Source organism: Maniola hyperantus, chromosome 28 (genome assembly GCF_902806685.2).
Source record: "Maniola hyperantus chromosome 28, iAphHyp1.2, whole genome shotgun sequence".
Lineage (NCBI taxonomy): Eukaryota > Metazoa > Arthropoda > Insecta > Lepidoptera > Nymphalidae > Maniola > Maniola hyperantus.
Genome location: NC_048563.1, coordinates 2,100,616 through 2,114,080, shown reverse-complemented (window position 1 = coordinate 2,114,080; position 13,465 = coordinate 2,100,616). Strand labels below are relative to the sequence as shown.

General features: G+C 36.5%; 1 protein-coding gene across 2 annotated transcripts in view; it reads left to right on the top strand.

Moving 5' to 3' along the window:
• Positions 1-13,465, top strand: part of LOC117995091 (regulator of G-protein signaling 7-like) — a 30,540-nt gene that overhangs the window by 3,053 nt on the left and 14,022 nt on the right. The window contains exons 5-15 of one of the 2 annotated variants that reach the window (XR_011238382.1): positions 79-137; positions 224-366; positions 868-1,062; positions 2,278-2,377; positions 4,294-4,438; positions 5,532-5,645; positions 6,382-6,510; positions 7,330-7,458; positions 9,509-9,572; positions 9,666-9,758; positions 10,487-10,704. Coding sequence is in view for 1 of the 2 variants with exons in the window: in XM_034983090.2 (XP_034838981.1) it covers positions 79-137; positions 224-366; positions 868-1,062; positions 2,278-2,377; positions 4,294-4,438; positions 5,532-5,645; positions 6,382-6,510; positions 7,330-7,458; positions 9,509-9,572; positions 9,666-9,758; positions 10,487-10,552 (1,237 nt within the window). In the remaining variant the exon portion in view is untranslated. Of the gene's footprint in view, positions 1-78; positions 138-223; positions 367-867; positions 1,063-2,277; positions 2,378-4,293; positions 4,439-5,531; positions 5,646-6,381; positions 6,511-7,329; positions 7,459-9,508; positions 9,573-9,665; positions 9,759-10,486; positions 12,574-13,465 lie in introns of those variants that run through there. The other variant, XM_034983090.2, reaches the window with a different exon arrangement.

Below are 13,465 nucleotides of genomic sequence, written 5' to 3'. Positions count from 1 at the left end.
TTATAACAGGAAAAAATTTGCGCTCGTTTCGCTCATGCTGTAGATATGTGCTACTTTAAGAATTCATTTTTGTTATAGATTTCAAACACCATACTTTTGGCCATCTAACCAATGGGAACCAGAAAATACAGATTACGGTAAGTTTTTTAAAAGTCAACTTTTTTGTGATTATAGGTTTTCTTTGTTTATATAGGTTTGATTTAATGACTTTTTAAATTTCCAGCTGTGTATCTCTGCAAACGGACTATGCAGAACAAAGCTCGGCTAGAACTAGCCGACTACGAAGCTGAATCTCTAGCCCGACTGCAGAAGATGTTCAGCCGGAAATGGGAGTTTATATTTATGCAGGCTGAGGCGCAAAGCAAGGTATGTAATAGTAATTTATGTTGCAAGTGTGTAAAGTAGCAAATTATAGTAGACTATGAAGTGGAATCACTAGCTCTCGGCTACAGAAGATGTTCAGCCGGAAATGGGAGTTTATATTTATGCAGGCTGAGGCACAAAGCAAGGTATGTAATAGTAATTTATGTCGCAAGTGCGCAAAGTAGCGAATGATAGTCAAGCCACAAAATTTTAATGCCAGAGCCGATGCGCACGTTTAAATATTTAAATATACTGTGAGAACTCTTTGATTTTCCGGGATAAAAGTAGCCTATGTATGTGTAACGAACCAGTGGTAAATTAAACTAGTCGACGATTCAAAAGCACTTGTAAAAGTTTACTTGAATAAAAATATATTCTATTCTATTCTTATCTATGTACATCTCCAGAATGGAAGCTGTCTCTGTACCAAATTTCGGCATAAATAACACCTACTTTCAATGCAGACATTTTGTGTAGCAATCTATGTGTCTATTTATGTTTTAGGTGGACAAAAAACGAGATAAGCTAGAAAGGAAAGTTCTAGATAGTCAAGAAAGAGCATTTTGGGATGTCCACAGACCGATGCCCGGGTGTGTCAACACCACAGAAGTGGATCCCAAGAAGCAGTCCAAAATAAATGCTTTGAAGGCGAAGAGGCTGCGGCAATGCCAGGAGTTGATACTGCAGCACAACTTGAAGGTAAGTGGTCACCCGACTACTTAGGTAGTGTTAGTTTCAGCACCGGGTGCAATTGGTGCCATGTAAAAGAGCTCTGGACGTCTATGAAGAGGTACGAACCTTGATTGATGAACCTATCGTGCGGCGGCATAGAGATTCACGCCATACCTCGCCAAATAGATAAAAAATCACCCACTGCACAGGTTCTTAAACCAAGTAAAAAGAACTCTAATTGATTTATCCGGCCTTATTTATTACGACATACACTAACTACAATATAGTTCGTACAAAATGAGTTCTCACGTGCCATTTAACTCTGTGTGTCAACTGTCATGTCAAAAATACGGTTCATCTTTAAAATAATGAATGTTAAACTAAAATCATACTAATTGTCCAATGTATAAACTAACAACTTGTGTTGTCCTTGTGATGTCTAGGTCTAACAAAGGTTAGAAAGAAAAGTCTCTCATGAAAGGAATTCAAGAACCAAATTACAACGAAGTTTTCTCCACTGAATTGACATTGGCGGAATTATTGCGGACAACAAAACCGCAGTACATAGAGCCACAGACAAGAAAAGAAGAAGAAGAAGAAAATAATGACTACGATTCAAAGAATTTTTAAGTACTACTAAAATTATACTTGGACGTGACAGTTGACACACAATGTAAAAATGGCGCGTGAAAACTCATTTTATTTTATTTTATTTTATTTGGAAAACCAACAGCTTAAATTAACCTATTATAATCTTAAAAATTAAATAACTAATCAAATCAAATCAAATCAAATCAAATCATTTATTTGCACGATTGCAGGTACAATGATGGTGTTACAGTGGTTTATTTACAGCTACAATCCGCCATACAGTGGGCATGCAAAATTTATTTTCTTATTATCTATTATTAATAAGCTATTTTTTTAACTTTTTTTTTTTTAGAATTATAATGTTCAACAGTCACATATCACCATAATATAATATAATATCACATGTCACATAATAATTATCTACCTGTAATATATTAACCAAGAAATAATAAAATAAAAAATAGTCAATATAATATAATCACATCAAGTCAACTCTAATTAAATTATCTTAAGAGTACTATTATTATTACTACATAATTATAAATTGTATAATATTTTATTCCTTGTATTCAAAAAACTAGAAGCTAATAATAGGTTCTCCACAGGTAGAAGTTTTGTACGCATTATACCTATAGTTTTCTCAACTTTCAGAGTAATCCAATAGTCACTATAACCAACGCGCAGGAGAGTGAAGAGGCAATCCAGAAGAACACAGAAGGAAGCGCCAAAGACAGTGGCATAAAGGAGAATGGTTAGTAGTTATAGTACGCGACAGGTTGAGATGCCAATCGGGGGTATGAGGCGGGGGAGGCCCCGTACACCTTCTTCTTCTTCTTCTTCATTCTGGGCTGGTTTCCGCACTTAAACGTTTCCGTCTGTTGTGCGTGCATCGCCCCTCCCCGCCGAAGTCTTCACTCCAGCCATCCAAGCTCGCTCCAGAAGCCAAACAGACCGCCCAGGTTGCCGAGGGCTTCATGGAGTGAGGTCGGGGAACCTAAATGGCGTTCGCGTTGTTCTGCTACGCCCGTGCAGTCTAGGACCACGTGCGTCGGTGTTTCATCGACCTCCATGCAAGCCCTGCACAAAGGACTGTCGGTGACACCTATAACGAAAAGGTGTTTGTTTAGTGGGCTGTGCCCTGTTATGAGTCCCACCACCTTCCTAAGTTTACCTCTGTCCAGGCGGAGTAGTTTGTTAGTTTGTCGTTTGTCTATGTTGGGGAAAGCCTCTTTTGCTTGCCTGCAGTCTGTTGTGTTAGCCCATAGTTTCGAATGTTCTTTTAGTGTTAGTTCATGCAACCAGGTTTTATACTCACTGAAGGGTATGGGAACGATAGGTTGCCCCGTACACCTGTATGGGGATCTTTCACACACTTTCAAGCAAACATACTATCATACATACATACTAAAATTCACATACACAAACTACAAACAAACACACCTTTCATATATAGACCGCAGGTCGCGTGCAGAGCTAGTATGCGCGCCGCCGCCGCTCTGTAGGAAATTAACTACATAAACCGGTTCGTGTGACGTCCCGCCTGCACCCGCCTGCGCCCGCGCATCGAATATCGATGCCGACCTAATAAATTGCAACCCGCCAGTCTGTTCCAACGCGCCACTGCGCCACTGCGACACCGTGCCCACGCATGTTCAGTGGCCGCACGCCAGACACGCGTTATAATAATTTAATTTTGTTTTTATCGAACCGCGGGCCTTTTGCTATTCTTCAAGTTTGTTGTATATATAGTTACGTTGTAAATAGTAGAATATCTTTGTGTGTATATACAAATTCGCAAGAAATACAGATCGGTGGTTAGAAGAAGAATACGGGATTTCATTTACCCACACCTCGCGCACCACCATACCTGCACGTCACCCGTGCTCGCCCGCACCGAGTTAGCGCGTGGGCTGTGCGGTTGTGCGGGGCGTTCCCTCCCCGATGGCCATCTCGACCTGTCGCGTACTATAGTACCTCTTGCCTTATCTTGTGTTAAAAGTCCCGCAAATTGCTAATGCGCGTGGCCGTTTTAGTGACGTCAGCACTAGACTGAAGTTTCGAGCTGATGGTATATGTTTACTTGAAGACGTCAAAATGACGTCATTTCGATGTTAATTAGACATGGTTCCAGCGCAATAGCAAACTGCCGGACTTATATCTATCATCATGATCAACCCATCACCGGCTCACTACAGAGCACAGGTCTCCTCTCAGAGTGAGAAGGGTTTTGGCCATAGTCTACCACGCTGGCCAAGTTTCATTTTGATTGGCAGACTTCACACACCTTTGAGAACATTATGGAGAACTCTCAGGCATGCAGGTTTCCTCACGATGTTTTCCTTCACCGTTAAAGCAGTGATATTTTAATTACCTACTTAAAAACGCACATAACTCCGAAAAGTTAGTGGTGCGCGCCCGGGATCGAACCCCCGACCTCCGATTGGAAGGCGGACGTCCTAACCACTAGGCTACCACAGCTTATATCTATACTAATATTATAAAGTGGTAAAGTTTACTTACAATGGGCCTACAAATGTCAGCTAGTTTGTAATAACCTACTTACCGCCCTCGTATCACAATGTACTATTTACCATCGTTATAGAGGTATTTTAAAATACCATGCATTAAATAGATGTAGTGTAAAACCTTTCCTTTTTTATACTTTAGGCGAGACCTCCCAAGAGTTGGCAGATACCATAGACACCAAAGAGAAGACCATAGAGCAACAAATAGAGGCGGCGAAGAGACAGCTGTCCGTGCTGAAGGCGCGCCTGGAACGAAGGAACGTGCGAGTCAGTAAAGTTGCCGAGATGTAAGTTATTTTTTAATAAACTTTTACTAGTGTTACAGTCGACGCATTTTAAACTGAGTCGTCGAGTTATCTGTCTGTTTCGCTCGCACTTACCTACGACCTGTAAGTGCGAGCGAAACAGATAGATAACTCGACGACTCAGTTTAAAATGCGTCGGCTATAACTTTTTCGATTATAATTAATGGTACCGATTCTGAGCACACCTAAATTCTAGTGTGTTCGCATCCTCTTCTTGCTAATGTAATATGAAAAAGAAAAACGCACAGCTGGACAGTTTCAACTTTTAAATTTAATTGGGTATTTTCCTACTTTTGAATTTGATAAATATTATTACTTTATCATAAACTAGGATAAAAATAATGACGTACGCTGAAAAAAATATTAAAATCCAACAAAGATTTACAAAGTTACAGGCATTTTAATTTTGCAGTGGGAGGGTCTTCTATCCCTTTCTCGCAAAACGAAAATTTGTATGAAACCGCACGAAGCTACTATGACATAAGTATCTCTGTCCAATCAGAAATATTTAAATGTTTATAACTTTTTTGTTATTTGATTGATTTAATTAGTTTTTTCAGTTTACGTCATTATTTTTATCCTAGTTTATAATAAAGTAACAAAAAAATTGGAGTCGAATTGCAAATACAATACCCAATTTAGTGCTGTCAAACCGCGTGACATCTGCCAGTCGCGGGCCTATTGTTTATTTATTACTTAAAAATAACGAAATACCTATTTTAAAGGTAACTTTTTCTAGAGTGGCAACTCTGGTAATGTTTTGTCATTATAACCAACACCGGATATGAATTTAATCAAATAATAATTTATTAATTTAATAATTTAATCTACGATAAAGTCTTACAAACTTATTTTGTATAAAAAACTAACTAATTAAATTACTAAGTTTTGCATAGGTCACATTTCTAGACGCTTCCTAAAACATTCAGGTAATCACATGCCGATGTTCTTTGTAGCGTGCACTAAAAGCGAGTCTTTAAATGTAAAATTCATGTTCTGTCAACGATATGATGATATAGCATCATCATCATCAACCTATAGCATCATAAATACGTACTTTTATCACATTTTTCAGGTTTATATCATACTGCGAGCAGTATGCAGAGTACGATGCCTTCCTGACGCCACCGGAATGGCCGAATCCTTGGATTAGTGATACTACCGAGCTATGGGATCAAGAAAAACAGTGGTAAGTTTAAGTTAACTTAGGTTAAATACGGTTAATCATGATTAAACTAATTAAATATAGGTTAATATAGCTTCATATCTTACTGCGAGTTCGGTTAGCCGGGATTAACTTAGGTTAACGGACGTTAACTATAATATTAACTATCATGACTTTACCTAGATTATTCACAGACTACAAGCAGTATGTAGAATACAGTGGTGAGTTAAGGGTAACTTTGATTAACTTAGGTTAAAATAAATTATTTTTATTTTAAAGCCAGGTTAACCTAGGTTAAACTCTGTGTAATGAAGTTAATCTAGCTTAAACATCAAGTTCTACTAGATATTTACTAGATTTAACTTGATATTACTTTGTTTAACCCAGCTTGACGCAGGTTAACCTAGATTAAATATGAGTTTGATTGGATTATACTGCGGATTAACTATGGTTAATGTAGGTTAAGCAAGTTTAATCTAAGTTAATGCATTAATTTTGCCCCACAGCATGGAACCCCTGCCATTACGGCGTGTACGTCGTTGGTCGTTCGGGTTGCATGACTTACTACGCGACCCCCCAGAATATTTTTCCAAAATCCTTAGTAATGGTTTAATTTACGTTAAATCGGTTAAACCCAGTTTAACGTAGGTTAACTTAGATTAAATACGAGTTTAATTGGGTTATGCTGCGGATTAACGATGTTTAACGTAGGTTAACCAAGTTTAACCTAAGTTAACTTATCACAACTTTTGTACCACAGTAAGGAACCCCTTCCACTGCGGCGTGTACGTCGTTGGTCGTTCGGTTTGCGTGAATTACTCCGCGACCCGCCAGGGAGGGAACATTTTGCCAAATTCCTTAGTAAGGAGTTTAGTGGAGAGAATCTGAAGTAAGGATCTTCTTTATATCATACTAGCTTATTCCCGCGACTTCGTCCGCGTGGATTTTGTTTCTTTAAATTCCGTGGAAACTCTTTGATTTCCCGGAATAAAAAGTAGCCTACGTCACTCTCTAGGTCTTTAACTATACGCAATGCATGAAATTTTCACAGAATAAGTATTTCATTTGCCGCTATAAGAACAAAAAATAAAAATTACAAAATGGCCGTTTTAAAATAAAAAAAGTTGAAACGTGTTATTTCTTTAATGGTACCGAGCCCATTGTGTGCGATGGTGTGTGTGTGATATTTTGGACGAGGTAATGTTCGCGAAGGATGGATGGATGGATGGAGGGATGGATGGATGGATGGATGGATGTTCTTAAGTATGGGTTGCCTGAAAGAGGTCACTTTAGTGATAAGGTCGTCCGTAGAGCGGAGCAAAACCAATAATTAATCTATGGGTCGTCCTATGTTTTTTGAAAGTGTATCCTGTATTCTTACTCTCTGTAATTTTGTTAACAATAAAGTTTATATTAGTACCCTTATTATAAATGCGGAAGTGTGTTTGTTTCTTGGTTTGTTGGTTTGTCATTCAATCACGTCGTAACGGAGCAACCGATTGACGTGATTTTTTACATGGGTAGGTGTAGATAAAGACCTGGAGAGTGACATAGGCTACTTTTTATCCCGGAAAATCAAAGTGTTCCCACGGGATTTTTAAAAACCTAAATCTACGCGGACGAAGTCGCGGGCATCAGCTAGTAAATAAATAAATAAATAACTCAGGATCAAATGTATCAGATTTAAAAAAAAAATATGTTTTTCTAGATTCTGGCTAGCCGTGCAGGAATTGAAGGCGCTACCCATCCGCCGCGTGGCGACGCGAGCTAAAGAGATATGGAAGGAGTTCTTAGCTGCGGACGCTCCCTCCCCCATCAATATAGACGCCGCTAGCAGGTTCGTAGTATAATAGCTTATGCTCGCGAGTTCGTTCGCGGGGACTACACAAATTTAAAACTTAGGGGTTGAATTTTCAAAAATCCTTTCTTAGCGGATGCCTACGTCATAATAGCTATGTGCATGCCTTTCAGCCCGATCCGTCCAGTAGTTTGAGCTGTGCGTTGATAGATCAGTCAGTCAGTCACCTTTTAGACTAAGGCCATTACGAACGCGTGAACTGGGTCATGATCATTTTTATCAGACCTCTCGCTCGCACTTACAGGTCTTATGGAACTGGAACCTGATGCTCTGGTATTGTGTGTAAAAAAAAAGGATTTGTCGATAGTTGGTAACTCGTTATAAAAAGAGAATATACTGGTGCTGATTCTGACCACAACTAAATTTTAGAGTATTCCCATCTTTTTTTTATAAATGTAATACGAAAAGGACAGACACAGTTTAACAGGAATACACCCAAAACCTTAAATTTGTGGTTACATCACAAAAAAAATACAAATTGTTATTTCTTGTACAATGGTACGGAACCGTTCGTGTGCGAGCCCGACTCGCAGTTGACCGGTTTTGTAATCTTTGAGAATATTTTTTTAATACAGTTGCTCAAAAAGTGGCGTATTGCAGGGACGTATAGCGTTCGGGATGTGGGCTATTACATACTCGTGCTTTTTTTTACCTTTCCCGAACTCGTGCGTTCAAGAGAACGCACGAAAGACGTTGGGAAAGATCCCAACTGTCAAAATAATGTCTATTAAAAAGAAAAACCAACCATGAAGTTTTTACTAAAAAAATTCATAGAAGTAAACTTATGGTTCATGCAAACACGTATATTTCTAAAAAGAAGCTACTAATTTGTTTCAATATCAGATTTAATGATTTGATTGAATGAGTTTGGTTAGGTTTCATTTCATTTCATCTCATTAAATTTCATTTTCATTTCAGATCATGTTAAGTTAGTTGAGTTTATTGTGTTTTTATTATTTTATTAAATTGCTTCATTTTTTAACCGACTTCAAAAAAAGGAGGAGGTTCTCAATAGGCTACTTGACAATTTTTTTAAGTTGGTCTTAAATGGTTAATATTTGTCCTATTATATCAAAAAAATTAACACTATATTTTTTTGCGCCCTAAAAACCGTAAAACTTTAATTTAAAAAAATATTTTTCTTAGACAGGTGAAAACACTGTCGGCCATGTTTGGCCGATAGATTATCTGTGCTCTGACGTCATGCATTTGTAAACAACAGTATAACCCTGGTTATACTGTTGTTTACAAATGCATGACGTCAGAGCACAGATAATCTATCGGCCAAACATGGCCGACAGTGTTTTCACCTGTCTAAGAAAAATATTTTTTTAAATTAAAGTTTTACGGTTTTTAGGGCGCAAAAAAATATAGTGTTAATTTTTTTGATATAATAGGACAAATATTAACCATTTAAGACCAACTTAAAAAAATTGTCAAGTAGCCTATTCGTCAGAATCTTTTTTTATTTTTTATTTTTTATTTTTTATGTATGTTCCCCGATTACTCGAAAACGCCTGGACCGATTTTGAAAATTCTTTTTTTGTTTGAAAGGGTATACTTCAAAGTTGGTCTCATTTTAATTTGGTGAAGATCTGATGAACATCTTCGAAGATAGATACTGGAACTCCTCAACGGATAAGAGTAAATTGCTCGCGATCAGTGTAATAGCTTAGTAAACAATAGATTTTTAACCAGTCATAGCATAATTCCATGGGGCCACTAAAAATTGTGAAATAAATTTTTTTTACAAAAAAAATAAAAACCGACTTCGTTACACAAACACTAAAAATTGAATAATATAATAATATAATAAATAATAATTTAATTTATTACCGAATATATTATGTATACAAGAGTTAATATAGTTCCATAATAATATTTTTTGGGGTCGGTGCCAATTAGCTTCAGCTGCGCGAATCGTCTAGACTTCATATTTCAGAGCCTCGGCTCGGGTAGACATTTGTCGGAACTCTTTGCAATGGCAGCCTTTCCACACTTGTAATGAAATATACTATTTTTGTTCCAGGGAACTAACTCGAGTGAAGGTGGAATCTGGGACGGCTGATAGATATTGTTTCGATCAAGCGCAGGTATTATCTTTATCATCATCATCATCATCATCAACAACTATACAAGGAACCTAACGCCTAAAATAATAATGATTAATAAAATAATAATTTCAGGCGCACGTATACCATCTGATGAAATCGGATAGCTATTCAAGATATCTACGCTCCGAAATGTATAAGGATTATTTGAACGGATCCAAAAAAAAGGTGAGACTAATCCATATTAATATTGCTGATGCTGCTGCAGCTGATGCCCGCGACTTTGTCCGCGTGGATTTAGGTTTTTAAATATCCCGTGGGTACCTCTTTGGTTTTCCGGGATAAAAAGTGCCTATGTCACTCTCCAGGTCTTGCAAAAAATCACGTCGATCCGTTGCTCCGTTGCGACGTGATTGAAGGACAAACCAACAAACAAATACACTTTCGCATTTATAATATGGGTGATAAAGAAATACAGTACACGGTATAAAATAATGTACATCGACCTTTAGAAGGAGATAGTGTATTTGTAGAGCATTGTACAATATGTACAATACAGTTTTCTATCTATCTATCTATCTATCTCTATATATAAAAATGAATCGCTGAATGTGTTGCTGATCGCAAATCTCGAGAACAGCTGAACCGATTTCGCTAATTCTTTTTTTATAAAATTCCTTGAAGTACGGGGATGGTTCTTACGGAGGGAAAAATTTTAAAAATTTGAATCAACTGTTAGGCGGAACGAAGTTCGCCAGGGCAGCTAGTGATATATAAAATTGTATGTATATCAAATATTTGAAAAGAGCAACCGCCGAGTTTCTTGCTGGTTCTTCTTGGTAGGAAAGGCATTCCGAACCAGTGGTAGATGCATCCGACTATTCGAAAGTACTTGTAAAAGTTTATTTGAATAAAAAAGATTTATTTTATTGCATCAAAGATTTTTTTCTTTACAGACTTCAGTCAAAGGGATTCGATCCATCGTATCTTTCACTGGCAGGAAAGAAACAACTTCTAATTAATACACAGACATACATATTTCTATATATCGAGTGACCGATATGCTCTCTAGAATAATAGAAGAATGAAAGAGAAGAGAGAAGAAGGGTATGAGAAGAAAAACAAGAGAACAGAGACGTTTTAATTTAATAGAAGAAAGAAAGAAGTGACAAGAGTGAGTATTGTTATAAGATCTCTTTTTAAAAACCTTAGTTGTATTGAAAATTAAATTAAAATAGTTTTTTTTATTAAAATTACCTGAAAATTGCTTAAATGTTAAAACTAAGAACTTATTTTAATTTTTTTCATTTACTATTAAAAAATACTTTAGGGATCTGCTTAGTTAAAAAAACGTGTTTTAAAAAATAGTGACAGACTATTTTTTTTTCAATCAGAACGTTTTTTTAAAATAATTGATTAATTTATTTTTACATAATCTGTATGTATTAGATAGTATTTAACCATTTTCGATTTGAGATATTAGAGCTAATTTGGAAAAAAATACTAATTTTAAACAACTGGGTCTGAAAAAAGATATTTCGTCGATTAAATCGATGTTTTTTGTTGTCTATAAATTAGTTGAAAAAATATTAGATAATAGATTTGAAAAAAAATAATCATCAGTGGCGTGCATAGGGTTCCAAGATAGGGTAGGCATTAGTCAGTTAGGTTACCTATTTAGAGGCTGTCATGATGAAAAATGACCATTGAGCCATTTCAACTTCGGTAAGCAGTCTTTTTATGCCTCTATGCCCTGCACGCCACTGTCACAGTATTATTAAAATACTGTGGCATAATAAACTCCTGTATATTTAAAAAATAAAAAATCTTTTTCAAAATACTTTTTATCATGTAAAATCTTTGTCAAATTGCATTTATATTAAGTACATCTACTTTTTTCGTATTACCTTAAAAATAATCGCAAATTATTTAGAAGACTTGTTCGGAAACGCACACTTTTCCATTTTTATTCGATTGAATCAAACCACGGATATTATATTTTTATAATAACTCTACTTTGTATACGTACATAATACATACTTACTTTTTAAATGGTTTAGTACTATGCCCTTTAAATGTGAGGACTTCATAACATTTCAAATATGCCGATGCTCTTCATATTTGAAACGCATAGAAACATTGCCTGTGTTATAAAATAAGAGCCCGGTTCACGTTGGCCCTGTGCACTCGGCCAACGCATTCGGCGTACGTGAAAGGCCCTCTTTACCCGATCGGTTCTAATCCTGCACGCCTAACATGCGCCCCACGAGAAAATTTTGTCTACGCACTTACTCGTCTTATCTCTATGAATGAACACGAGAAAATGCGTAGACGAAATTTTCTCGTGCGGCACATGTCAGGCTCTCTGGCCGGTTTGCTGACTTTTGTGGGTTTTCATAGATCTTGTCGCACTTTGTAGAGTGTGTTTACTTGTTATAAACCCAGCATTCCCTATATTATTCTTTCTATTCTATATTATTCTTTTTAAGTTCGCGTGTATTAATGTTAACAAAAATGCCAAAGTTTATTTTCTCTATAAATTAACAAGACTGTTCAAGAGAACTGCCTGTTTTAAGTCAAAGGGGTACACTTTTTTTTTCGATGAGTGTAAAGTGAATTGAAACAATTCATAGTACAGTACGCGGCCGAAAGTAATGTTCATCGACGTTTAGAAGGATATATTAGCAGATTTGTAGAGAACTGTCTCGGTGGTGGAGATTGATAAAACGTCATATGGGTACAAGTGACAGAGACAACGCTCTATAAAGCCGAAACGACATTCTAAAGGCCGACGTACATTACTTTCGGCTGCGTATTGTACACTTTTTGATTGTGAAATTGTGGAATTTGTAAAATTGTTGATAATTCTTTTTTCATTCGATGACTGAGATCTCACCTGATAAGGAGTGATGCCGTAATGAAAGAAGATAGCTTGATAACCTGGTAGGGTCAGTTATATTGAACCGATACCCATAATCTGTTACTACGCGGTGTCGTACCGAAAGGCTAAATTGCTTGGTGGCATTTTTATCACGAATTTGATAATAGGCTACTTGACAATTATTTTAAGTTGGTCTTAAATGGTTAATATTTGTCCTATTATATCAAAAAAATTAACACTATATTTTTTTGCGCCCTAAAAACCGTAAAACTTTAATTTAAAAAAATATTTTTCTTAGACAGGTGAAAACACTGTCGGCCATGTTTGGCCGATAGATTATCTGTGCTCTGACGTCATGCATTTGTAAACAACAGTATAACCACAGGGTTACCGTAAAACTTTAATTTAAAAAAATATTTTTCTTAGACAGGTGAAAACACTGTCGGCCATGTTTGGCCGATAGATTATCTGTGCTCTGACGTCATGCATTTGTAAACAACAGTATAACCCTGTGGTTATACTGTTGTTTACAAATGCATGACGTCAGAGCACAGATAATCTATCGGCCAAACATGGCCGACAGTGTTTTCACCTGTCTAAGAAAAATATTTTTTTAAATTAAAGTTTTACGGTTTTTAGGGCGCAAAAAAATATAGTGTTAATTTTTTTGATATAATAGGACAAATATTAACCATTTAAGACCAACTTAAAAAAATTGTCAAGTAGCCTATTGGTTGAAATAAAACATAGAGCCTAGTACATATTGCCCAACGCATTCGGCAAACGTGTACAAGACCACGTGGCGTAGATTAGCCGCGTGTGATTAGACTTTTGTATATTTTCATACAAATATTGAAGGATCCCTAGTAGGGTATACCGCTCATTTCTCCAAAAGTTTTTTCCCCACCGGGCCCACTCTTGTATAATCACATGCCCAGATATATAATTGAGAAGAGTGAACTTCCTTTATTTAAGAGAAAATTGACAAAACTATTGTTAGAAAATACATATTACTCGATTAATGGTTACCTTTTAGAAAAGTTTTATTTTAATT